The sequence below is a fragment of the Ammodytes marinus genome (genome assembly GCF_949987685.1).
Source record: "Ammodytes marinus genome assembly, chromosome: 15".
Classification (NCBI taxonomy): Eukaryota; Metazoa; Chordata; class Actinopteri; order Uranoscopiformes; family Ammodytidae; genus Ammodytes; species Ammodytes marinus.
The window spans coordinates 17,026,556-17,037,881 of NC_137219.1; the positions used below are offsets into that span (position 1 = coordinate 17,026,556).

Below are 11,326 nucleotides of genomic sequence, written 5' to 3' on the forward strand. Positions count from 1 at the left end.
ATACAGTGCACTGTGACTGAAAACCTTTAATCAAAATACATATAATATTTCTTATAAACACAGAAGCAATATCAAATACGTTTAATTCCATATAATATAAACCTTATGTGTGAAACAAAAATATCTATTTTCAGCAGCTCACAGATAGATAGTATGTTAATAATAAATTATTTCAAATATAGAATAGCAAAATTGTAGGGAAGTGGACAATAAGCTTCAAACACCTTTCATTGATACACATTGAAAAAAATGTATATACTAAAACAGAAGCAAAATAATGTTATTTCCATCAATAAATATAATACATTATCAAGCAATCAAAAAAAGATTTTCCATACCAGCCATTTATGTTGCTTGACATTGTCCTAATTCTAATCGAGGGCGCACTGTGAGGAGCAGCTTTCAAACTCACACTTCACCCCACTGATGCTGTCGACGCTGGGCTGGCTGTTGACCTGCTGGTGTGTGTGTGAGAGAGGGAAGGTTTCCGAACGGGACATCCGACCTCGGCCGTTCGAGGAGCCCGACGAACAGTCCACCACCATTCTCATGAACTCTGGTGCGGTGAATCGACGCAGCAGTCTGGTCCCCAGGCCCATGAAACCCGGCGTACGACTTGGAATCTTCGCCGACTCCATCTCCCCTCTGGCAAACAGCAGTTTGTTGGGTCTGCCCGTCTGGCCAAAGCTTCCTCTCTTCTGCTGCTGCTCTCTTCTGCTTGATGGAGCTATGTCATCATCAGCCTCATCTTTCTGCAATTTGACACTCTCCTCCTGGGCTCTCGCCGGCAAGCTCTTGACAGTTAAAAGAGGTTTTGGCACCGGGACAGTTTTGTCGGCGTCGTTTGTCAGGCCACGGGCGTTCCCCTGACATCCCATCTTGTCTATCAGACATCTTTCATCCTGCAGCGAGGCTCTCTTTAATTTGCTGGCTGATAGGCTCATGTCACTCACGTCGCCCTGATAGGACTGCTTTCGGCTGCTCACAAGGTCCAAGTTAAACGACTTTGCCTTTCCCCAGTGAGGAAAACTCACCTGCGTTTGCTCTTGGAGTCCGGTCTCTCGGCTGCTGACATCTTTCTGGCTGGGCTCGTGCAGAGAGTTTGGCGTTTTAGCCCGTCTAAGCTCTCTAACCTGGCAGTTTTGCATTTGTTTGGCAGTGAAGAGAACGCTGTGATCAACCTCAATCTGGTTTTTCTCTATCTGAGGAGGCAGGGCCCAGCTGTGGCGATGGTGGTCCTCTTGAGACTGGCTCCTGGGACATCTCGAGGGGTTCCACAGCCCATTACTGTCTCCAATCTTCAGCTGTCTTTGAAACACCTCGGGCAGGTGGTCATCGTTGTTATCCGACTGCTTGGAGAACCTCTCTAGAACGTGCCTGGGGAGCCTGTTGGGCAGCCGGCACTCTCCTTCACCAGAGGTACCCGAATCAGCCATAGGATCCTCTGTAACAGCAACACCCCTCCTGCAGGGTAAATTCAAAATCTGCACGCACTGGTTGTGTCCGAAGAAGTTGGCCACCTCGATGGCCGAGTGACCGGCGTTGTTGGTTCTGTCCAGCCTCAGTCCCAGTCTTTTGAACGCTCGCACCAGGAACTCCACAACCTGGCTGTGCCCGGAAAAGGCAGCGTACATCAGAGCGCTGTTACCCCAGGCGTCAGAGATGTCCGGGTCGGCATTGAACTGCACCAGAAGCTTGACCATGTCCAGGTGACCCATCTCACAGGCAAGGCTCAAGGCTGTGCGGCTGTCCTCGTCCTGGCAGTTGACCTCGGCCCCTTTCTCCAGCAGCATTCGGGTGAACTTGGCCCTGGTCCCCGGGTCTTGTAGGCAGACTGCGTACATCAGTGGCGTGCGGCTGTTCTCCGTCTTGGAGTTGATGATGCGTCCGTCCAAGGCGTCCAGGATGAAACGTGCAAGGTGAACTTTACCGCCATGCATCGCATCCAGGAAGGTCTTGGTGCCAGAGCCCTGGCGTAAATCTTTAGGTCGCATCATTCTTCTCGAACAGCCACCCAAGGAGCTGAACCTTCAAGTGAGCCGAGAAAGAAAGATGAGAAATAGGCAGAGAAGAAAAGTGTGCAGCAACTTCTCCGAGGCTCTCCGTGTGGACAGCGAGTGCATTTACCTCGAAGTAAGACTCAGAGAGGGAGCTGCCGGTGTTTTTATACCTCCCTCTCCACATGCCCTCCCCACGTTGCCTAGGAAACAAACGTCTGAGGACCATTATGCAGTGGCAGCATCCATTCAGCCCAAGCACTCTCTGCCTAGTGAGAGATGTATTCTATTTGAACAGAATAATTACTCAAGGAGAAAAACATGGCCAGTGTTTTTCATGTGAGGTCTGGTAGGTTAACTTACAGAAACACCCCAGTTTTACCTTTCCTTGACGCAAATTAAGTTCATTAAAAAACTCCTGTTGCTGATAGATAAGTCAAATATAGAAAAGGACAATACAGAATGTTATATTATATTCAAGATTATGCTGTTATCAGGATACTTACCAAAGATTTGGGGTAAGATTTAAATCAGGTATTGAGAGCTTGCTTCAAAAGGGACAGAGGGAAAATTACCAGAATGGGTTAGCTTCTTCGTCCTTTTATTGTCCTTCTATCCACGCAGCAGTTCTGCTTGCAGTTTGCTTCATCCAAAAATAAAAATACAGTGCAACTAGATCAAATGCTAACACTCTATTGTGCATTGACCTATGGTCAAGGTTTAACATTGATGATTTTGCCTGAAGGTTTCTTTTCTGTCATGGAAAATAAGAAATCCAATGAACTCCACAAGGAAAGGGTTGTGAAGGCCTTTTTTTATTAGCCCATTGAAGAAAAAGGAAAAAAACTTGCCATGCCAATGTGATAAGACTGCTCTTTGTCAAACGATCCAGTCTTCTTTCCAACTTGGATCGCACTAAACCGCTGCGTGTGTAAGGATATTTATGAGGGGATCAACATGATTATCTATCGCTTTCCGAAGTTACACTGAATTTAAATGCCAAATGCCCTTATAATCATAGGCCTGCTCCTTTAAAAATAACTGCCCAGCGTAAAACTATGATAGCGTTGACAATAGAGGCGTTGCAGTATTGGAGTGTGTCTATCATGTGCCTTGTTAAGCAAACTTGTAAAGCAAGTAATCCTACTCTATTTCTACATTTTGCCCATAAATCAATAATTCATTCATATTAATTCATTTTGTTTCAACTTTCAGCCTTCTAAACCTTTTTTCTTTGTGTAATGTATTTGCCACTTTTAACGTCAAAGGCACCAAATTCAAACCAAACTACTGCATTTAACTTTTTTTTTAAAGCGATAAGGACCCTTAACACAGCTGTTGCTCCTCCTCAAGATTCGATTTTTAATATAAATTGCTAATATAAATCTCAGCAGGACCAACATTGCGCCAAACACTGGAGGTGAGAGAAACATTGCCGGGGTTCCGCCTTCCTCACTGTTCACCATCCGGCCTCATCAAACCCTCAGTGGGTCCCTCATACAGCACTGATGGCTGAAATTCATCAACACACCAACACTTCCTCCTGGGTGTCTTTCAGGTGGATGGAGGCTATTCTGTTAATACAGACCTATCTTTTCCATTCTAATAAAGTCATATCATTGCCACATCTTTTTAGAACAAGGTCATATCATGGCAATATTTCAATAGGTGTAAAGCACTTATAATGCCAGAGATGCCACTCTAGATTTAGCCTCACAAAGCCCGCATCCACAGGTGGTTATGTCTTTAAAGATTGATGCTCTGCCGTTAAGCCTAGAAAGAAAGTCATGAAACTGAATGACTTATAAGAAGCAGGCATGTGATATGAACGGAACATAAAGCTCTATATGATTAAAAGTGTTAAAAAGTCTGGAGCCACCCTAGCAGCTCTGTGACGCTGTACCTGTGTGTTGCATGGAATAAAATACTGACCTCAGACAACATCGATGCTAATATGCTGGTGTTAAGCTGGCTCAATGCCATCTCAACTATCTTCATTTATCGTGTTAGCATGCTAATATTAGCTAATTAGTACTGAACAGTACAGCTAATGTATTTAGTTTTACAAGTACACGAATAAACCAGACTCAATAGCTAGGTGCACACCATCGTAATATTACAATTATTAAATGTATATAGTCGTAAAAACACTGCCGCTTGTGTCCAAATATGCCACTAGAATCAACAAAAAACGAAAGCTCCTCGTAGATACTTCAAGTCAATATGATATAACTTTTTAGATGCACTTCTGACTCTATTCCCTCTCATCTCAAAGGCGTTTCAAAGATCTTTCAGGGACAATTACATGACCCGAATTAGTTCACATTTGAAAAATAATAGACTGTGACCTTAAAGGGATGCCCCAGTCCAGATAACATTCATGTATGCTAATCCTGAATCGCACTCCCACAACACCACTGCTACCTGTACCTTTGACATAAAATGGATCTTTTGATTGACTCTGATAATGTCAAATTAGGACCCTGTAATGCAAGGAAATCAAGAATTGTTGGACTTACACATTTTCCAGTTTGCAGTCATCTATTTTTGGTGAGTACGTTCCTGATTTAGCCCAGTCTTTTCTATTCCATTCTACCATCAAAATAGCCTGGCACCGCCTGCCTACGTACTTCCGCTCAATTATCATTTCCCTTCAGTAATCAGTCTGGACCTGCGGTATATTATTGGGTTTTCTCCGCCAAATTTTTGAATCAGCAAACAGAGGGAGTGGCTGAGAACAATGACGTTGAGGCCAGCGCATGACATACGTCACGACCAAACGTTATGCGATTGGTTGGCAGATCCAGAGTGGCACTGGGCAGATCCAATATTTTTCAACTTCAACAGACACCCACCTTCAAGTGAGTTAACCTTTGTCAATTTAGCGATTTCAAACCCTGTGTACAAATTAAATGAAGTACGATGGTTTGGTAGGACCTGGCTACCATCAAAACCCATTCACATTAAGATTGTCTGTGTTAAGAAATGCAATGCAGCCCACTGACGTTGCGCTGAGCTGTTCATTACATATTTTCTATTCATCCCCTTTAGCTCAAATGAGCCTGGTCATTCTAATCTAATATCTCACTCACTGACCAGCAGTCATACCACAAAGTCAAAGTCTCTTGCTGCAGATCATGCGTCCTGTCATTCTGATGTTCAATGTAACAATACTTGAATGACTGACCTAATTTGACCACACAAGGAAAGCCCATGGAACTCTTTTGTCTTGAGAATTTTAGGATACTCAAATCATCTGCGAAGCTTAATTTGAGCACATAATGTCTTATATCTGTGCAATCTATAGCATGATGTTTGAATTAAAAAAAAACAGACTGTGCCAGCAGAATTACGCACTCGACGACAAATAAGAATTCCACATAAAGCTGATGAAAGAGACAGTTGGTGTTGCCCAGGGCTTGATAGCACATGTGCTCACCCCGAGATTTGTTATCAGGTGTTCCAGTTTGAACCTTCTGATAGTTTGGTTGCTTTTTCAGAGGACAATTGATCCAGAAATAGATCTGAGCTGCCTGGAAGGCCTGGAGCTGTACTTGGTTTATTGTGTTGGCCCCAAAGACTTGTGGCTATACTGCTGATTATTTGTATGCGGGGTGACATTTTCTCCTGCAAGGACCTTTAGTTTTCATAAGAGAAGTTCTGAATTATTAGACTTACCATTTCTAAAACAGTTCCCAGGTTGTGGATGTCTATGTACTATGTATACCCTTTATCTCATCTTCATTTCTATCACATGGCAAGCAGAATAATTGCATTTTATAATGGGGAAAATGCGTCCGCTTTGGATGTGAGGTTAACCTTGTCAAAGGACCCAGAAATGATGCTCAGTAGGCCTAGTGGGGGAGAGCCTACACTGTCAGAATGGGCTTGGACTGGAACACATGTGGAACAGTTTGAGCTGAATATATTACACTTCCTAAAGTACAATACTTGAGTACATCATTTCTAATATAACTTTAAAATGTTCACATGGTAATGTATGATTTTGCTGTAGCATTTACACCTTGGTAACCTCATGGCATACCAAACATTATCTTAGTTTTTATTTCCAGTGTCATATAATAACTCATGAAATTAATAGGTTTTGTCACATGTTGTCAGGACAATATCCACACAGTAATCTGCCAAACGGCAATAACATCAACATCTACATTGCTACATACAGGACTTTGTACTTCCCTACATAAAATAAAAAGTTGAAATGTAAAATATCATTTATGAGTAAAAAAATAAAGCAGGGTGTGATCTTGTAAGCTTCTTAATGGGCATGGCCTTAGTAGATGTGGGTTCACCAAGCCTCTAATGCATGCATGACTCATTGCAAAAAAAAGGGCACAATATATTCTATCGATGAATGACCAAATCATTTTAAGGGTACTTGTACAAAATCCCCCCCTGGCCTAATGACTTTTAATACCCGGCCACACATAGAGTGTTTCTCAAAGGAATTTGGGAGACTGTGTTTGGGACCCTGGACCTTCTAGGGGTGTCCGGGGGAATGCTCCCCGAAAGAAAAATTTGAACCTTTTAAAGTAAAATTCATCAATTAGGTGCACTTTGAGAAGAAAGCTAAGGCTAAATCACCTGTGTCAATGTGGGCTATTTAGTACTTTTTTCTGGAATAATTTGGAGACACAGAATTACCAAAAAGCAGAAAGAAAAAATGTACATGTTTGAAAAAAAAACAGTCAGTTTCGGATTTTTTTAAATAATCCCTTATCCCGAATTCTCTCTTTGAAGTCTTCGTTAGGCCCCTGATCTCTGTACTAATAATATCCTATTAAGGTAAATACAAGATTACTGCAAGTCTTGTAACATAGAAATAACTTATGGTTGGGACAAAATAATATAATTAACTTATATAGCTTCATGACTGATTTAGTACCACCAACCCACTTTGCGTAGTTAAAATAAAATGTGTGGACAGCTTTTAAGATATTTCAATAACATTTGAGGAACAGTTCAACATTAAAATCTGAGCTTTAAAAGGCCCTGAACAGTTAACATGACTCTGGTCTTGACTCTGACCCTTCATCTTCATCTTCCTCCTTGCTGCTGGTGGATGATTTCATCCAGGAGAGCAGAGAGCTTGGTTACATTACAACCAGGCACAAGGCTACATTCGGAATTGCCTGTTTGTCATTTAGCAAAAAATGTGTGCGGAGGAGGAGGAGGGGGGACATATGTATTGGGGCATTATTGCCAAACGTTTTTAATCGTTGAGCATTTATAGATGATAATGTCGGCATGGGCCACATACACTGTAAAAAAAAAAAAACTTTCAGATTTTTTATTTTTTTTTCAAAAGGGCACTTGATTGGGCCAGGGGAAAAGGGCAGGTGCTTCAGCACCACTTCAGGTCTACCTGTGCAAGACATAAAACCACTGAATCACTGAATGTTAAAAATGGCCTGAGCAGAAATGAATGAAATGTTGATGAAATATTCAGAAATGTGAATGAGTTGATACCAAGAGGCTTGCTAATCGGAGAGATCTATGCAATAAAGCAGACATGTCATGGTAAATACGTGATCTCCCATTCATTTCGGGCCCAACCCAGGCAAGAGTCACATTGAATGGCTGATTAGAAATTAAATCTTGTGTCAGGCTAAGTTGTTATCTGCAGCAATAAACGTCTTAATTAGTCAGCGGGGAGAAAGCACTCTCGGTGCCAGCAAATCAGCAAATCTCTCAAGGTTTTCAGAGGAGAAAATAAACCTGTAAATGGAAACAAAGCACTGTGCTGAACCCCCTTGGTAACTCCACTTAGCTACTAACACCTGGGTCTAAATTAGTGCATGAGGAGAAATAGAGTTCATTCTAGCTTCAATGATGCTTATTCATTGTAACTGAAAATGTTTCCTTACCAGTGACTCATCATGCCCTCAGCCTCCGTGGACTACTTTACCTTCTGCGTGTTAATTGAACACACCTGAGAATGAGGGAGTGTAGGCTATGGCAGGCCTTCCTGTGTGAAAAACAGGGTGCAACTCATGGTGATCTCGTGTTTCCAATCCCTGCGCAATTCTGCAAAAGGGAAAACATATTAGCAGCTATGGCACAATTAACCTTATCACGATATCATCTTTAACCTGATGTAACTTTCCTAGACTGCGTCACCATTATAACAGATCTCTCTGTTTCCACCCCATGTCGAAAATGTCAAATCGCAACAACACGCAACCTGACTTTGATTCCTCCCAGTTACGTGACCTCTTAGCACAGGTTGCTCTGTCATTTTAGCAGCAGGGGGCAAACACTCCTGCGGTGACAAAAAGCACAAAATTATTGCATTCGTATTCGGTGAGAAGAATCATGTGTCTCTGTGTCCTTTCAGTTCCTCGAAAGCCCTTTGATTTGATACAAGGACAGAGCAGTCTGAGGCTGAATGGAGATTTTCATACTCCGTCCGTTCCAGGAAAAAGGCAGCAGCTGGCCCGCTGTCACTGTGTAACCATGGCGTATCTGCATCGTTGCTCAGGTTGAGGCGAGGTCACTCTCATTGTCCCTCAGCAGAGAAGCAAATGTCATGTTAACGCGCCAAATCTCTTTGAAAAGGAACTTCCAACTTTGATGAAAGTCACTTTGTTTTTTGACATTTATTTCCGGAGGATAGAAAAGCTCACCAAAGACAGACATTGCTATATTTTACTTTTCTGTGACAAGATTAAGGACATATAGAAAGGCAGAGCTGGTGAGAGGACAATTACAAAGAGTTACAGGGTTGCAGCTGAAGACCCTGACAGCACACCATGGAGCTGCCACTCATAGGGGCCTCTGATGTGTTATCGGCCATGAGGCGGGCCCCTCAGCGCCTTTGCTCTCTCCGCTCTCATCAATTATCGCCCTTGACTCAGGCCTGCCAGGCTGCCACAGCCAGATGGTAAACAGTAGGCTGTTCCTCAGCCTCCTGACTTAGGGGGGTTTAATGTACGCTATCCGACATTTTGGACGACAGAGAATTAGCACCTACAGCATGACTGGCCCGTGTTCATTTGGGCAAGGAGAGGGGGGGGGGGGGTAATAATAGTTCAATAGAGAAAGGCAAAAAACTAAATCGTGGAGGAAATGTTGGTGGTTTGGCATGGATGACTTATTTATGATTTTCTTGCATAACATAAATGCAGGAAAGCGAATAAGTATCTACAAAATTCTAATGGTAGCTTGTACTGAAGACCCTGCTGGGTAACCTGGCCTGAATATACAAATCTGCTAAATCAATATTTATATCATATTAGCTTAACATTAAAATGTATTGTGACATTTGATCATTCTGCTCCATCTGCACAATTGTAATTGTCTTTCCTGTTTAAATCATAGATAATTGCAGATATATCTTCTTTAATAATATTTATTTTTGTTTTTATTTTCTTTGACTTGCTTTCCTCCATGTTTATTGTGTTCACCATCCGACCATGGCAAACGGTCTGATTTCACTGATTTCCTGTTGAACACAAGGGGATGTCTGTGTCAACAATACCCTTTCCCATGAGCCACCTGTGCCCCCTCTTTTAATCTATCATGTCTGATGGTAATTCCGGTCCTGCAATGATGCGGAAGAGATGGAGGGCCAGGGAGCTGCCTCTCCATCACCCACCTGACAGGCCCTATTTGTGTCCTCGCAGGCCTGCTCACCCTTTGACAGCTCAATAAATTGTACAAATGGATAACAAATGCATTTGTTTGATGGCCACATTGCTTGGAGATGGGCAACACTCAGACGCACCTGGAGTAAGAGGCTGCCAGCGGTCACATCCACACAGGAATCAGCAGCAACAAATGGCAGGTTTTGCTGGGTCAAAGGAGGAAGACAGAAAAACAGCCTCTGGAGGCTTTGCGACAATAATAGATGGCAAGTTTCATTCCACATGATGTCTGGACTGCTGACTCCAATGCATCTTTCGTCCAGATCCCTCAGTCCATCACTTAAAGACCTACCTCACCGGTGGGAATATGAAGGTGTATTGAACTCTGAGATCCTATGTAGTATAAATGTGCAAATATTTTTGAAATCGGTTCATCGTATAGCCTGAGAAAAGGCAGAAAGAGGGTTTTATGGTCTCACTGTCTAACCCTACATTTTACTAGTGTGACATCACACTAGTAAAAATGTAGGGTTAGGATTAACAGGACAGCTGGGCCAAGGGAAGACTGAGGAAAGACTGAGGGAAGAAAATCCTCATTCATTATACTATAATTGCGATTGTATAATGATAGAACGCCCGGTTCCGTATGGGTGAAGTATTCCTTTAATGGACAAAACCTTTTGCTTTGAGATCAAACTTTTTTTTTAAATTGATTCTCAATATTAAAGCAGCTCCGAGTAACATTTAAATATCTTTTAAACAGCCTCATGTTTCCTCTCATAATCATAAATTACCTTTAACAGCAAACGAGACCATCAGTGCAAAGAAATACGTTTTTATATAGTTTTTATTAGTGCTTTTGGTCTGGTCATACACCCAGTCCGATTTTCGGTTCGCTCGTGCAGGCTCTATGGTCACATATCCGTATTGGTCGCAGATTTCAGTGTGGCGCTGCAACGCGATTTGAGAAGCCTATCCCTCCAGGTGAGGGAAGGGGAGCGGGAGCCTTGTTTGAGACAGTTATTTGTCGTCATAATGACTGATAACGGGGCTGAACCATCAAAGAAAAAAAAGAAAATGCAATGAAGAAAAGCTAAAAGGGAAAGTGATAGGCGGGCGGGAGGGTATACACAATTTCACAGGAGCGAATTAGACTGCAGTGTTTACTCCTAAATGAGTGAGCGGTAGCCTACTAAAACAAAGTTTACTTTGCCTCACCAGCATCATCAGATGAGTCGACCATTATTCATCTGAAATAGTCATTATTTACAACAACATAAACACATTACCTCATCGTGATCCATACTAACTGCCGTCTCTCGTTCATTCGCTTTGTGTGAGGACACGGACTCTTTTAACTCCGGAGCCGAAAAGAGTCCGGTGCCCTCACACTTTCAACACACGGACATGCACTATATTGCTTCCTGATCATTTGAATCTCGCATGCCCAGCACGCACTAGAAAACAGCTTCACGACAGCTGGCGTCGTAAAAATACGACGTCCAAAGGGGCCGCCAACGTGCCATGTTACTCGTAGTGGCTTTAAGCAGAGTTCTATGTTTAATCACACTGAATCTGGAAAAGTGACAGAAGGCAACATTAACAACAGAGGACGACTGTATCAGTCAAACCTCACCTCTCGACATGAGAGCTCTGTAAATGGCATCCCTCGGTGGAACTTCTTTTTAAATGGACTAATGTCCCTGAGGCCTACAATGATAC

General features: G+C 42.6%; 1 protein-coding gene across 1 annotated transcript; it reads right to left on the minus strand.

The window, feature by feature from the left end:
* Nucleotides 1-371: 371 nt before the first annotated feature.
* ankrd63 (ankyrin repeat domain 63) lies at nucleotides 372-1,997 on the minus strand (the record flags this gene model as incomplete). Its single annotated transcript, XM_080042707.1, has 1 exon — nucleotides 372-1,997. One exon carries the CDS (start codon nucleotides 1,995-1,997, stop codon nucleotides 372-374), a length of 1,626 nt encoding a protein of 541 aa, XP_079898833.1.
* Nucleotides 1,998-11,326: the final 9,329 nt, after the last annotated feature.